Consider the following 15,429-nt stretch of genomic DNA (forward strand, 5'->3'; position numbering starts at 1 on the left):
GTGACAGACATTACCTATACCAAGTGATGTTTAAAATGAACCTGGGGTTAAGATATTTCTCAGCTTCCTAGAAGTTTTTTTTTTTTTTTTTTTTACCCGCTGCAGTCCTGGCAGGCGCTGTGAGGCATGGTGAGGTTTGCTGTTCGGTGTATATTCTCCATTAGTGGCGTAGACGCCATGTGGAGTGGTCATGTGGCTATCCAGCGGGCAGTGTCCAACCAGGGCGAGTCCCTGAAGAGGCACCATGGTGTACTGGCATGATGACATGGGGGCAGCCACAGAAGGAAAGCACAAGTCGGATGTTTGCTCTAAAACAAGCACAAAAAGACTGTTATGAAAATACTCACTAGGCAAATAGTTCAGTTCCTGCAAATGCCTGAGGTACTGTTAAGTAGCACTCACTCTGTTTGGCCCAAGCCCTCCAGAGGCAGAAGGGAATGAAGGCGACAATGATGAAGACAAAGGCTCCCAGGACAATACCGACTATGAGGTAGGGGAGGTCGCTGGGCCGAGGCACCATTCCACTGGAGAGTTCCTGCCCTGGGTCTGGGGCCTGTGACGGAGCAGGCCGCTGGTGATTAGGACGAGCTGAGAAGAAAAACAGTGGAAAAAAAGCCTGTTAACAAAACAGCTCAGACTTGCACAAGAGTAGACACACTGACTAGACAGATTTAAATCAGCCACATTTCAAAATGACCTCACCTTTTGTTTCAAGGATCACTACATTGCCAAATTCACTCTCTCCCTTCTCATTGAAGCTTTGCATCTTGATGTCATAGGCGGTTTCAGGCTGCAGGTCAGTGATTGAGTGCCAGTATCGGTCTCCCTCCACAACATCCTTCTTATAGTCACTGTCATTATCGCTGTCTGTTGGGCGGTAGTAGATGTAGAAGCCGTAGATGGGTGTGTTGTTTACAGGAGTGTACTGTCAAGAGGGAAACATGTTACAATCACAATGAGCTCAAAGTAAGTTTCACTAAAAATGTATCCTGATTAATTATAAAAATGGACACTTACTGTCCATTTGAGAATGATGGTAGTCTCATTGATGGCTTCATTGTAGGTGATGTAAGGGCCATCAACAGGACGCTCATGGGTTCTTCCACCTACCACTGTGTACGCCTTCGAAGGGGCACTGGGAGGACTGGAGCCAATTACATTTACCGCCACCACACGAAACTTATAAGACGTACCTACAGGGAGTTGGATAACCATTACTGATCTGTCTCTGGGCCAGAAGCTGCAGAGAATGAAGCTCTGTATTGTATGTTTGTCTTCGCATTACTTTGCTTTCCTTTTCAGAGAAAATGTGATGTTCTGGTTCAGTTATGGTTCTGATTGATGGCAGCAATTACTGAAATGACTGTAACAACATTCATTATACTGATGAATTTCTGGGCAGTGGGAATGTAATTATGCAGGAATCATCAAAGTAATTATATTATATGACGTCCTACTACTGCCCCCCACTCCCCCAATCAGAATAAAGTGCTGTGAATAACGACACTGTTAATAAAGTGTGTGCTGATGGCCGACCTTTTTCTAGCCCTGTGATCTCCACAGAGAGCCGTGATGGGGGGATGTTTTCCACCGCTGTCACCCAGTCTTCTCCTGCCTTCTTCACCTTCTTGTACTCCACCCGAAATGATTGGATGGGGAAACCACGGTTACCGCGAGGAATCCAGGTCACGTATGCTGATGTTTCTGTTGCCGTGGAGACCGTGGGCTTGTCAGGGGCCTCGGGAGCTGCAGAGTAAGAGGATTGGTGTCAGATGAACAACAACAACCGACAAACTCAGAGACAATAATCTAACTATGCTGACTGTAACCGAGAAGACAAAAACTCATCACACTCAGCACTTACTGAGAGCTCATCCTTCAGTGACAGAAAGGAAAGAGATGGAGAAAGGTTTGTCACAAGGAGGATGGTTAGCAGCTGAGGTGATAGTTATGATTAGTATAATTAATTAGAGGAGCACAGTGATATATGGGATTGGTGAGCGCTTACGAGAAAGGCTTGGCGAAGGAACAGCAGGAGTTTTCGGGGGATCATTTTGCCCTCCAAGACCTTTGCGACCTGCAATAGAAAAATCACAAAGTTATATCAAAATGCACTTGTAGCCAGGCTAAAAGGATTACACTGGTGCTGCGCTATATTACTGTTACTGTCGACAACTGCCAAGAGAAAACCAGAATAACTTGTCTTGTCTGTGCTATTCAGTATGAAGCCCAATTGTTCCTACAATGTAAATCTTTAAAAATAAATCATACATATTTATCCTTACATTAAAAAAATTTTTAATTGCTGAGCACTGTAGTTTTTAATCACACACTACTTAAAACAGGAGTAAATAATGCCACATTTTGGGGACTATTTTCAGCTGTGAATTAATACACACTTGGTGCCCTAATAAGTTTTTACAGCTATAGGATGGCATGTGTAAACTAAAAATACAAACAACTCCATGTACACCATAATACACAACCAATACCCATTCCTTTCATTAAACACCCGGGCAAGGTGGAAAATAACAAAATATATATCAAACAGTAGAGACTCTACTGATATTGCTAAATGCTGTTTAGACAGTATTGTACCTTTGCCAGTCCTGAAGGTCATCATGGCAGGTTGTCCCAGACCTGCACAGTTCTTGGCAGCCATCTCCACCTCGTACAGGCTATCTGGCTGCAGCTTGGTCAGGGTCAGTTTTTGGAGGGAGCCTAAGATACTGCTGGAGGTCCACTCTGCTAGAGGGTCTCCCAACTGACAGAGACAGAGGGCTTAGTTACAGGAATTGGACAATTCTGAGATGAAGAAGCTAAATGTTCATTTCATCTAGTGTGAGTACAGGTTCCCTGCAGTACCTTTCTGTATTTGACCATGTACTCCAGCACACGGGGTCCTCTTTCATGTCGTGGCCTCCAGGTGAGTTCATAATAGTCAGCCTTGCCAGTGCGTGGTTGGCTGAGGATGATGGGGGCTTCTGCAGGCAAGATCTGTCCTGGCAGCTCAGAGCAGTCAAGAGGCAACATGGCACCTGTAGCTCCAGGCTTCACGGGTGGCTGCTCTCTTAGCACCTTGTCTGGGCTGAGCGGCCGGAAGATGGGAGGCAGCTTCGCCCTGGACGACAATCCTGGACAGACAGAATTAATTAAATCTAAAGGCTGTAGAATAAAACCATTAAATCTGTGACAAATACCAAAACTATAGAGCTTACCAGATGATACTGTGATGAGGCGAGCAGAAGCCTGTGAGCTGCCCACCCCATTCTCAGCCATGCACTGGTAGAGTCCCTCATCTTGAGGGCCCACGTTGGAGACACGCAGCAGCCGGGAAGTCACACGGTGGCGATTAGATGCTACGAGGGGCCGGGCATTGTGTAGCCACAACACTGAGGGAGGGGGTTTACCACGGGCCTGGCAGGTGGAGCGCACTGTCTCTCCGTACACAATCTCCTTCTGCTGCAGCTCCACCGTCACCAGAGGAGGCTCTACCCGAGTAAGGAACAGCCTATTAGCAGTCTGAACGTTTATGTGTGGGTGTATTTGTGAATAGAGTACAGGGCTAAACTGATCATTGTTTTCAACATAAATTGATCTGCTGTCTGAATAAATGTTACAATGATTCACAATGATATAAAAAACATAATACAAAAATAAAAAAGCTGAAATGCTCACATCAAATAAACTGAAATAAGTGTTATGGTTTTGCTTGTTAAATAACTTAGCTGACATTATATTTGTCAATTCATTTTCTGTTATCTCTGTATGAGTAAAATCAGAATCATGGACGTGTGTGTAGAGGCTATGAGGCAGGGGTATGTATGCCATCTAGTTGATGGTTGGCTGCTTGTGAATCAGGAAAAGACAGAGCTCATTACAGCTACAGCAGCTCTCTGGCTTTAATTAGAGCCAGCTGCAGAGACAAGCCCACAACACACACACAGAAAATCACTGTAAAGAAAATCACTGTAAAAACAGTCATCCATAACCTAGACATACTCAATCCAGTTCTGCAACAGAATAAAGAGCTCTGTCTTCACCAAGTCTCTCCCACACAAAACTGCACAGGCTTGCTTCTCACACTTAAGTGCATGCACACACAGACCCCCATCTTATCTGGCCACCAAACAGGAGCCAGTCTAATTTTTAAATCCATGACAAAGTCAAATTTTACTCATTAAAAAAAAAAAAAAAAAAAAAAATCCTTGAGGAGTTTAATGAGCAAAGTGCATTCACTGTAAATAGCCTTTACAGTAATATTTGTAACAAAGCATTCAAGAAAAATATATAAGCCATGGAAGGTTATCCAACACGTGAGCAGACACACAACATGCAGTGCAGCTCAAGTTCACTTACCAAACACTTGTACATCATAGCGCACCGTTGCTGAGCTGGTTGAGCCGATGCCGTTGTCCGCCCGGCAAATGTAAATTCCTGAGTCGCCCTCACCGACTGCATCAATCAGCAGGTTGCTGAGCAGAAAGCGTGTGTTGTTATGGAAACGCAGGTCCTGCCCATCTTTTGCCCACGTGACTTGCGGAGTAGGGATGCCACTGGCCACGCACTCCAACACCAACCGCTGGCCCTTAGTCACCATAATGGAACGGGGCGCCGGTGGATAAATGATACGAGCTGCTTCAGACATGGAGCCTGGAAAATTGTCAGGACATGAATATGGTTTAGTTTTGAAGTGAAAAACTCGGTGCATCTTTTCCCACCCACTTTCATCCCTGCACTATGAATTGTGCACGTTATCAACTGTAACTAAAAGTCTTCTTGTGAGACTGGATAAAGTCACACTGAACTGAACATGTGTGCACATGTTCCTGCAGGACCAGCTCTTTAATAAAGCCTTTTTTCTGATGTCATTTCTTATCAAGGTGACTCACGGCGTATGCGCAGGCGGTCAGCAGAGATGGATGTTTTGACCTCTTGAGTGATGGGATTGTAAGCAGCACACTTATACGGCCCCTCATCATCCTGCGTGGCATTGGCTATCTGCAGGTTCCCTGACGGCATGATGAGGTAGTTCCCTGCAGGGGAAAAAACCAGATGTCAGAGTGGGTTCAGTGAGTCAAATGAACCACACGACCAAACACAGATACTGTAGGAACATTTACTGCTTTTGATTGGGTGAAGAAGAAGTTTTTAAAGTTTTTTTTTACAGCAGTCAAACTGTCAAGCTTGAGTGTCAGTAAAGACCACATGGTGGCGACCTCGAGTCTGACAAAGAACAGGCAGAGGATGCTCATCAATGTGGTATTCATTTTATCACTGATAAACTGCATATATTATTACCTACAGCTCACAGGCATCATCAGTATATCAGCTGCAAACCGCTGGGGTGTTTCTGCTCTTCCAAACAACTTGGATGTAAATAGTTCCAAAAATAAACAAGTGCATTCCGATGTTTCAACATTCTCGAGATAATGCCCTTATCACCGGTTTTATGTTGGGTCAGATAACAGGATTATACCATTCCAGTAAATCATGGAGATAGTTTGAGAATCAAGAGGGAAGTGTAGAGAAACGCTGAATATCATATAAGATTCTAATGAACTGAGACAGCTCGTTACCTTTGGATGACTCCAGCCACTCCTGTTTGACGCTATAGCGGACCTGAGCCTTGGGCTGGCTTTCGGGGAGGTGGCATTCAATGACAGCCGTGTTGCCTTCATCGACCTCAATCTCCTGCTGGTCATCGGGCTCAAAGTCCCGCAGCTCTGAAAGACACAGGCAAAGGAAAAAAAAAAATCTGTGCTGTCACATCGCTGCAACACACTTCACCATTCTTTCACCAGCCTAATACACTGTGTAAATCACATCTAACTGCACATGTATACAGTCAGTCCTCAGCTTTAGAAGCAGAAAACCACAATATTCTGAGCAATAATAAACTCTATGATAACTGTGCTGTTTCCATATTGGGTGTCTCTCACATGAGCGTGTACCCATTGTACTGGAATCACATTCCCACACTTTCTCTTATGTGCTCTCTTTTTGAAAGAAAAACCTCTTCTACATGATGACTATAATCATAGAATTTTTATAAAGGCATTCCAGTTAATTTTTCAGTTTTACTCATTTCATGTCACTGAATAAGACCAAACCCTAAAAGTGGTGTATATAATATTTGAGTGGAGGCTGGAGTTCGGTAAGATTCTGTGGGAAACGAGGAAGCAGGATTACTGGGGCCATGTGCTGCTGTCCCACAGACATATAGTCTGCACAGCACAGACACTCATCTAACCCCTGACCTCCTAAACCCCCACCTGAGCAGCCTCAAGGCCTGGTCAAAGGGTCAAAGGTGAGAGGTGTCCATCCTATAGAGTTTCAGAGAAAGATATCCCGTTTGGGTTTAGGGAGGAAACAACACAGCTCTGCTTTTAGGATACCAAAAAAAAAAAAAAGAAAAGAAAAATCCACAAAGCTCATAGCAGGGGATGTGCTGCCATTTCATACATTTAAAGCACAAGGAAATTAAAATGACAGAAGCAATAAAAAGAGCAGGGAGCAGCACAGGAGGGGGAAAAAGGAAAAACTGGAGAAATTAGTCAAGAAGAAGTAAAGCAATGACATGAAGAATAAATAAAACTTCTCCAGGAACATAATTAAATGTCTACCAGCCTTTGTTGATTTATTCTTAACAAACATGGCCTCTCTCTCTCTCTCCATTTATTCCAGAGGTGCTATAACTGGTGTGTTTTTCTTGGACTAGCTACACTCTCTGGAAAAAAAAAAAAACAAGCTGCAAGTCAGCTGAGAACACACTGTATACAGCTCAAATTCAATAAGCAACATTTAGTTAAGACCAGGGTATCTACTGATAGGAACATCACCGTAATTTACTGAAAGCACTGAAGAAACTCGGGCAACTGATTTATTCAGCATGCACACTGGACCCATCCCTTGGCCTGTGTCTGGGGGAGCTTTATGGGAGAAATCAGGGTCCAAGCACACATACAAACGCACACACACACCAACAACTCCATATCCAACTCTGTTCCAGCTCTTATTCTGAAGGATGGGAAACCCAGCCAGGACATGTCGAGCTAAGTGGTTTGTGTGTATGTTGGGAGACAAAAAGCCTTAAAGAGAGACCGTGTGGCGCTACATTTGCTAAATCAATCAGGTGCTGTTTTTACAGCCGCCCACCACCACCACCGCCGCCGCCGCCTCGTCCCCGACTTCATCCATCCTACCTTCCTCCTCCTGCCTGATTTTTCTAAATTCCTCTAGTTACAACTTTTAACCCCCCCATCCCACCCTACTGCCCTGGATTCTTCACAGAACGATGGGTGCCTCTCAGGTGTGTGCGTGCATGTGAGCGTGTTTGTGTGAGGATCCTGCAGTGATGGAGGATTGATGGTATTCATAAAGTCAAGCAGACCTCGTGCACCAGAGCTGCTTGGCAAGGCCGACTTAAATATTTCTAAAGAGACAGTGCATTCATCATCTTTGTGTAGCAGCTGGAGACCTGTGTGTGTGTCTGTGTATAACATGTTTGTGCAACGTGTTGTACGCTCATGTTGTGCAGATACATGTCTCTGTTTTATGCAGTGAAATGGGAGGGTGACTGCCTGCATAATAATTCAAGTGAGGAATTTTTAACTAGTGCCAAAAAAGCACAGATTCTTTAGATACAGATAGCGCGGAGGGTGTGGAATCAACCTATCCTGTTCACAAAAAGCATGTACATACAACGCAAGAGGGGTTCACATGGAAAGGCAGGCACAAACACACTCCCCGTAGAGTGATTCCTTAGGCAGTTTGGGGGTGGCCAAGGAGGGGCCGTTATTAAATTAATTAAGTTCTGGTGGAAGGCGGGGCAAGCAATCTGGAGTCACATGTTATCTCTCACAGACTAATTGGTACAATCAACTTTTGCAACCCATTCTTTCTTAATCACAGATTGACAAACTCTGCAGAAATGAGAGGAAAAAAATGAGGTGAAAATAAAAGAGGAGGGACAGTGAAAAATAATGAATAGAGGGAAGGGGGGAGTTAAGGCTGAAGAGTGAAAAATGTACAAAGGCAGAGAGATGTGTGTGTATATGGTTCAAGGAGACAGAGAATGTGACATCAGGTTTCATCTTGTGTGTGAATCCTGTCTGAACTGGCCTAAAACACCTCCAGTATCTGCAGCTATGGCAGGCTCATCAAATCACTACTAACATAGACATTTTTTTTTTATCTAATTGTGTGTTTTAGTCAGGCACACACCCGCATCCTCTGTCCCACCCCCTCACACACACACACACACACACACACCTCTACCCAATTACAGTGCCAGAATTTCTGGCAAGCCCTGCTGTCGGGCCCTGTGGAGAGGAATGTGACGCTGTGAGGAGCAGAGGGGCCGATGAAAGCGGGGGGCCCCAGACTAAGTTCAGATCCCCTCTCACTGCTCTGACCAGCCACGGCCCCTGGGACCCTCCATTCCTGTGGCTCAGGTTACACAGCTACAGACCCCCTCTCAGTCCCGTGATGCATATCAAATATAACGCCACACACTCAGACCAGCAAGGCACTAAAAACGTCAACATGGAAAATAACTCACTTTAACTCCATTAGTTCAATGTGACACTTAAAAGCAGCTGTTATTATCCAACAATGCAGAATAAATACTGCCTGACAACCCAGAGTTATTATCACAAATCAATTATGTGTAAGAGTTGGTGAACATAAGCACCAAGCTGGACCTTTGGAATCATGAGACTCAAACTAGCAACAAGCAGCAGAAAACTACAGTGTTTACAGTGTTGTACTGGTGGAGAACAAATACATCCCTTCACTGTTTTGTTCTACTAGAAGACAATTAAGTCAAAGGCCTTCTGTGGATACCCTGACAAGCTACAAGGGTCCAAAGGAGCCTGTTTGTGTTTATTTGTCGCAGCTTTGCGTGGGCAGCTACTCACTGGCAGCAGTGACGTTAGCAGGCACACTAGCCAGGGCTCCAGCGCGGGTGCTGGCCACACAGTGGTATCTGCCCACAGTCACGTTGGAGAGCGAGGGAATGAACAGGCTGCTGGGCCTCAGCACTACACCCAAATCTCCGTCCACCAGTTCACGACCGTTGAGGTGCCAGCTGATGTTGGCGGAGCCGGGTTGGACGCTGCAGCGGAGGTTCACGCTGCCTCCCAACTTCTGCACCACAGACATGGGCTCTTCAGTGAACACTGGAACCTCATCTTTAACAAAGATGACACAAAGCAATCAGAAGCATGTTAATAAAACTGAGACAGTTCTTTTATTTCATACAAGCGGGAAAATAAGGACATATACCACCCAATGTAGCCAGCAGTGTGATATGTTTCCATTGGAATTTGTTTGGGCATACATATAATTTCCATTATCAATCACTCATCCTTTGGTCTGGAGCACAAGATGACATCTTTAATTGTCTTGTTTAGTCTGACCAACAATCCAAAACCTAAAAATATTCAATTTACCACAATTTAAGATTCTTGCATTTGAGAATGTGAAACCATGAGATTTTTGGCATTTTTGCTTTATATTTACAAAAGGGTTGCTAATAGGTTTCCCTCAATTCAGTCTCTCCATACTAAACCTCTTTTCTTTGTCAGTACAGTCATGGTGGTTAGAACAGCTCATCCAAAGTACCAACATCTTCATATTTGTTTTAAACAAACTGCTGTTTCCAGATGCCTAAAACACACCCCTCCCTGTGAGCCAGGGGCTGTCAAATAGTGATGAAATGACACAGGAAAATTAACATGGGAACCTTTTCTTTTTTCCTGTAGATTGTTACTTAGAAATCCATCTTTTAGCAATTTCATTTTGTCTACTTACCAGAGGTGGAGGCGCCACTCTGCAGGCAACACAACAGTACTGCACCCAGAGCACACAACACTGGAGCCCTTCTCTTTTTCATCCACGGAGTCCAGTCTTGCTTTATAGACATCTTCCATACACTGACCCCTGAAACACAAAGTGTAAGGTTATAGGGGTTTGCAGAGTTGGTAAAATCAAAACAAACAGCTTAAGCCACTTACTTCTGCAAGGAGCAAAGATTCAAACACAGAAAGAGCAGTGAAGATGAAAACCATTAAAATTCAACTTGAAAACATACACCATCTCTCTAAGCAGTCATCTCCAGTTTTTACGTAAACTGCTCTCTCTCCTTCTATCACACACAAACAGGCAGCCATTAATGAAACACAACCCAGGCAAGGTGGCGAGCTCTACAGAACCCTCAGCCGCCAAACTCCAGACAGAAATAAAGCCTTTCTTCTCTGTCAACCCCCATCTCACTGCTGACCCTATCTTCTACGCCTTTACCTACACCTATCCACACTGCGTTCATCAAAAGGCGCCCTCATTCTGTGGGCTACAACCCAACTCCTCCACCTTCCCACTCAGGTGTAATTGATACAGGTAGAGGGTCCAGGTGGAGGAAGAAGGTAGGTGGAGGGGGTTGGAAAGGAAAGAAGGGGAAAAACAGACTGCATTCAGGAGTCAGGACAAAGAACCTCTAATGAGAGATGGGATGGGGAGGGGGACGGGGGAAATATATATCACAGCATGTGTGTGAGACGGAGGAGAGGTGGGCTCATTTATACTCCAGTGCAGTGTGTATTGGGAGGAAAGTAGAGAAAATACCGGTAATAGTCAGTCTATTAACAGTTAAAGTAGAAATGGGAGCTTTTCTCTCTCCCTTGTTACTTGCTGCCAACTCGCCCAAATTCTTTCCTGTCAGGTTAAACTAACAACTTCCCGTCAGGATAAGGAGGGTGGTCCTGCAAAACTGAGTCTTTCTTTCTCCCTCTTTCTCATATACATACTGTACATGTCGCTTAACATGCACACAACCACAGTACTACTACAATAACTACAGTAAAAATGGAAGCAGCACACAAATTTCCCAAACAAATTCATCCTGATCTTATTATGGCAAGAGAGATGATTAATGAAGCTCGTAGACTAAGGCGTACACATAACTCGCACAACACGCACAGTAGGGGCCAAAGCAGGATGGTAAGAAAATGGAAACTCTTACAGTGCACCTTCATCATCTAATGGCAGCAGTGAACATGTTTAGCTGCCTGGCGCGTTTACTGAAAACGAGCAGAGCAACACTTATGGAAAACAGCTGTTACCTAAACTGCCAAACTAGGCCACACATACTACATTTTAAATACTGTTATGAATGCATGCAAGTACTTTTAGATTAATTTTGTCTGACCAGCAATGGAGAATTACTGTCCAACGTGGACAAAATGAATAAAAAGCTGTAATAACCGTTGATTATTTACTTGGTAATCCAAAGTATGTGTTTATTGATCCTCTGTTAACAGATTTTTTTTGGGTGCTAGTTTGCAGCAGAAATAAGCTATAAAACTGAAATCAGCTTTTAAGTTGATCCCCTTTTTGCTCGGTTTTGTTCTCCACCAACTCCAGACAGATATTTGACCTTTTATCTGCTAAATGCACCACTGTGTTCACCAGCTACAAGCCAATTAATTCTACCTGTCATTTGGCCAGGTAGTGTAGAGGGGTTTTTTTTTTAAATAACCTTTTAGCTGAAATGAGCTTCTTGATGTGACTGAAAGCAAAGCTGATGAGAAATAAGGGAATGAACAGAAACATTAAAGGTAGCGTTGCCAACCAATTTCAGAAGCATTTTTGTTACATTTCTTGAAATTTTCTTTTCATCCCAATGGCAATGAATACTTTAAATTTACTGAAAAAAAATCCATCTGCAGCAGTGGGGCTAAAAAAAAACCTAATTACCAGTCAACTTACATCCCTACGTTTCTTTTTACCTATATTAATTCAGGGTGGGTCCACTGGGAGGCCATCTCTTCTTTGCAGGGACTCTCTGTTCACATTCATACATGGAAGCAGCCCAGTACAACCACAGACTGACCTGTGGCCACTGAGCAGCTCCACTGGAGCAGCTGGGGTTAAGGGCCTACTCAAGGACATCATAATGTTAATGGGGAAATACTGACAATATCCACTTTAAGCAAAAATGCTAAACATTTGCAAACAAGCAATTTGAACGCACTGAGGACAAGGAAATTGTGAAAGGCATTTTTAGTATCTTCAGTGATGAAACTGATCCTTAGTTGCAGCCCTACATACATGTACAGTTTCATTTACTCACTGGTCCATTCGGAGTGGCCAATCAGTGGTGGGCTAACTCAGTAAACAAACAGCAAGCTGCTGTGGGACCAGGAGCGAGCAAAGCTGAAGTGCTGTGGCTTCTGTGGCCAGATGCTGTATAGACACAACCAGGACAGTTGCCCATAAAAAAGGCATACATCTGTATCAAGCGCCTGTCCCAACTGTGAGAGTCACTAACCGTAAACCACACCAGCCAGTCTGCCAACTGGACGCACAGCAGGACTCACTACCTCACCAGTGAGGCCTCTCACCTTTCCAGTTTCTTTTTCACTTCAAAATAAAAGTAGAGACGGTGAGATAGGACAGGGGTTTTCAACCAGTGATCTGGGGCCCCCAGTGGTCTGCGACAGCATAGCAGGGGGTCCCTGACCATTCAATAATGTAGTTTCACTGTAGTAAATGACTCTTTATTCATTTTTACACACATTTTCATGTGTTAGTTGTTGATTGTGAATAACCAGATTAATGCAAATATATAACAATAACAAATATCAAGGTGTCTTTCAGGATGAAAATAGCACAAATCTGGTCTATTCACCCTGCAACAGTGGTCCTTAGGTTACTCCTTAGTGAAAATGGTGGTCCCTGGATCACAACTAGCTGAAACCCCCTGAGATAAACGGACAGACAGAGAGAGAGAGAGTTTGTTGAAACAGCAGTTTGAGAAGGCCCCTCATACATCATCGTTCTCTAAAAAACAACAAGAAACTCCTCCGAGCCCGTCTGCCTGATTCATTAGTCACCTGGGCCCTGTGTTTGCTTAGTGGATCCCCCTGCCATGAGATGAAAAGTTGGCCTGACATCTATGTCCAACTTTTTCCATCCATCCTTCCCAGAGAGAGGGAGAAGAGTCTCCTACGCATCAGTGAGACTGATAAAAACCAGAGCATACACACAGACAGCTCCACTAAATTAAGAACAGAGAAAATGTGTGTGTGTGTTAGTGCACGTCGGCCACTGTTTCGTTACAACACTGTACAGCTAACACTTTGTGTGAGCAGCTAAAACATACCTCAGTGAAAGGGCAGGGAGAGAACTGTGTGAATTTTACAAATCTGCTAGTTCCAGTGCAGAAGTGTAATTACAAGAGAACTAAACTATTTCTGAAAACATGTTTAGAAAGCGACTCCCTTAAAATGGGACTTAAAGCCCCACTTAACTCACTTAAAGCCAGTCTTACATTTTAGACTTGGTAAAACCCTGGAATAATATATATATACACACGTGTGTGTAGTGAACAGCTCCTGTATGTGTGGGTGCACCTACAGTATGCGTCTTATCTGTAGTGTAAACACCACTGAAAAAATAAGGAGTTTTGGCAGCGATGTGCAGGCATGCATCATGGGTGTAGGTATGCAAATGCCTTATATGTCGTTGTGGGAGAGTCACTTGACAGAAAATTCATTGTGAGCGTGCAAAGTAAAGACTCCAGGAGACCCTGTTCTCCCAGGCCAGTGCCGGTCCAATTGTCCCCATGCCTCTGTGGATAAATTCATTTTGACAACCCTGCTAATTGGATAAAACCAGCCTGGAGCCTCCTCCCTGAGCTCTCACATTCCATCTGCTTTCTGGCATGGAGAGGACACACAGGAGGGGAGAAGGTGATGGAGGGCAGCAGAGTGCCGACTCCCTCTGAGGAGCTGAGCTGTTGAATATTTATCACCTCCCAAACTCCCCCTTTTACCCTCCCTTCTTTCTCCCCCATTTTTATCTTTTTTTACACCCCCCCACTCCCCCACCCCCGTGGGGATTCAAATGCCCCCGTTCAGGCCCGCGCCCCACAATGCCATGCTGCATAGTTGCCATGCGGGAGGCCGGTTGCCCCTGGCGACGCTAACAGGCAGAACGCACCTTAATAGAGTGGAGAGTCATTGTAAAGCAGTGAGCCGGTGCACGGACAAAGACCCTGTGGACCCCTGGAGAAAGGAGAGATGCTACTCTGAAGGGCCCGGGGAAGAGCTGATGGGCCCTGCTGAATGACCAAGGGGAGGGGGGGGGGGGTTCCGGGACCAAGTTTGAGAGTGGTGTGTGGAGAGTTTGGGGGTGGGGAGTCGGGTTCAATTCCTTTATGTACTGATGTGAGATAGGTGAAAGGGGTTTATGGAGGTAGTGATGGGGGGAGAGGTCGACTGAGAAAGCAGAACAGCGACTCAAATTAATAGAGAGGATGTCAACTGGCAGGAGAGCAGGACCTTGTCAATGAGAGGGTGTGTTTGAGAGAGCGTCACTGAATGTCCCAACATATTTTCTCCTCACTCCTCAATCTGTTTGGTGGCTTCTCTGTTTGGCTTGAGTTCACGCTGAGTGGAGGAGGACGAGGAGGGTCCGGAGATTGCTTAACAAACCAAGAAGACACTTGATTTACCATCAGGCAATCATTCAGGAAAAGAGCAACAATACAATGACAAGGAGAGGATAATCACAAAAAGGACTGCAGCTAACAATTATTTTTATTATTGTCTGACTTGTCCATTATTTCTCTGCTTAGCCTACAAGTTCTCACACAGCCAACACTGACACCATCAACTTGCTTATTTTACCCAGACAACTGTCCAAAAGATATTCAATCAGCCAGTGCAGCTCATGACTATTTTCATTATTGATCAACCTGCTATTTTCTTGATTAATTGTTTGCTGCATAAAATTTGACAGAAGTCACATTTGTCTCTCACAATTTGTTGACATAAACATACAAACAAGAGAAGAAAATATTAACATTTGAAAGTGAGAAGCCATCAGATTTTGGAATTTTGTTTGAAAAATGACTCAAACTAGTTATTTTTTTGTTGATGAACAAAACCTAACTGACTGGTATTGTTTAGAGTTCAAGTATAATTCTGTCATATCTGATTTGCCATATGTCAAAACTAAGAAAAATACAGGGAGATGGTATTTTTTCTGCTCGTACACACTGCTGGTTGTAGCTCTCTATACTTCAAAGTGCCGTGGATAACACAAACTGAAGTGAAGAATCTCTATACCTCTCTGCTGTGCCTCACACAATCAAAAACTTGGCAGAGGACAAATCCCAAATCTTTTCCCATCTATCCATCCACTCCCCTTTAGACGGGCTTTCTCAGACATGAAGAGAAACGTCTGGAGTCTTATGTTGGCATGAAACTTCGGTCCAACAGGTGGAGAGGGGGGCTAGTCCAAATCCTCCACTCGTTCTCATGCCGTAAAATTACACATCAAAAGCATCTAAGCATCTCTAACAAGGTTGAGAATCTACCCCTCCTCCTTCATAATACTCACTCACAGACACACACACACACA

The 15,429-nt window shown here is 44.3% G+C and overlaps 1 protein-coding gene across 1 annotated transcript in view; it reads right to left on the bottom strand.

The window, feature by feature from the left end:
* Positions 1-15,429, bottom strand: part of boc (BOC cell adhesion associated, oncogene regulated) — a 23,575-nt gene that overhangs the window by 1,270 nt on the left and 6,876 nt on the right. Inside the window, exons 2-15 of the mRNA XM_020600072.1 lie at positions 9,817-9,945; positions 8,922-9,194; positions 5,580-5,726; positions 4,893-5,036; positions 4,360-4,653; positions 3,219-3,491; positions 2,866-3,134; positions 2,599-2,764; positions 2,009-2,077; positions 1,537-1,746; positions 1,018-1,193; positions 703-925; positions 403-588; positions 97-308 (exon numbers count right to left, since the gene is read on the bottom strand). Coding sequence (XP_020455728.1) covers positions 97-308; positions 403-588; positions 703-925; positions 1,018-1,193; positions 1,537-1,746; positions 2,009-2,077; positions 2,599-2,764; positions 2,866-3,134; positions 3,219-3,491; positions 4,360-4,653; positions 4,893-5,036; positions 5,580-5,726; positions 8,922-9,194; positions 9,817-9,928 — 2,754 coding nt within the window. The 5' untranslated portion in view covers positions 9,929-9,945. The remainder of the gene's footprint in view (positions 1-96; positions 309-402; positions 589-702; positions 926-1,017; positions 1,194-1,536; positions 1,747-2,008; positions 2,078-2,598; positions 2,765-2,865; positions 3,135-3,218; positions 3,492-4,359; positions 4,654-4,892; positions 5,037-5,579; positions 5,727-8,921; positions 9,195-9,816; positions 9,946-15,429) is intronic.

The sequence above is a fragment of the Monopterus albus genome, unplaced genomic scaffold (assembly GCF_001952655.1).
Source record: "Monopterus albus unplaced genomic scaffold, M_albus_1.0 scaffold44.1, whole genome shotgun sequence".
Lineage (NCBI taxonomy): Eukaryota > Metazoa > Chordata > Actinopteri > Synbranchiformes > Synbranchidae > Monopterus > Monopterus albus.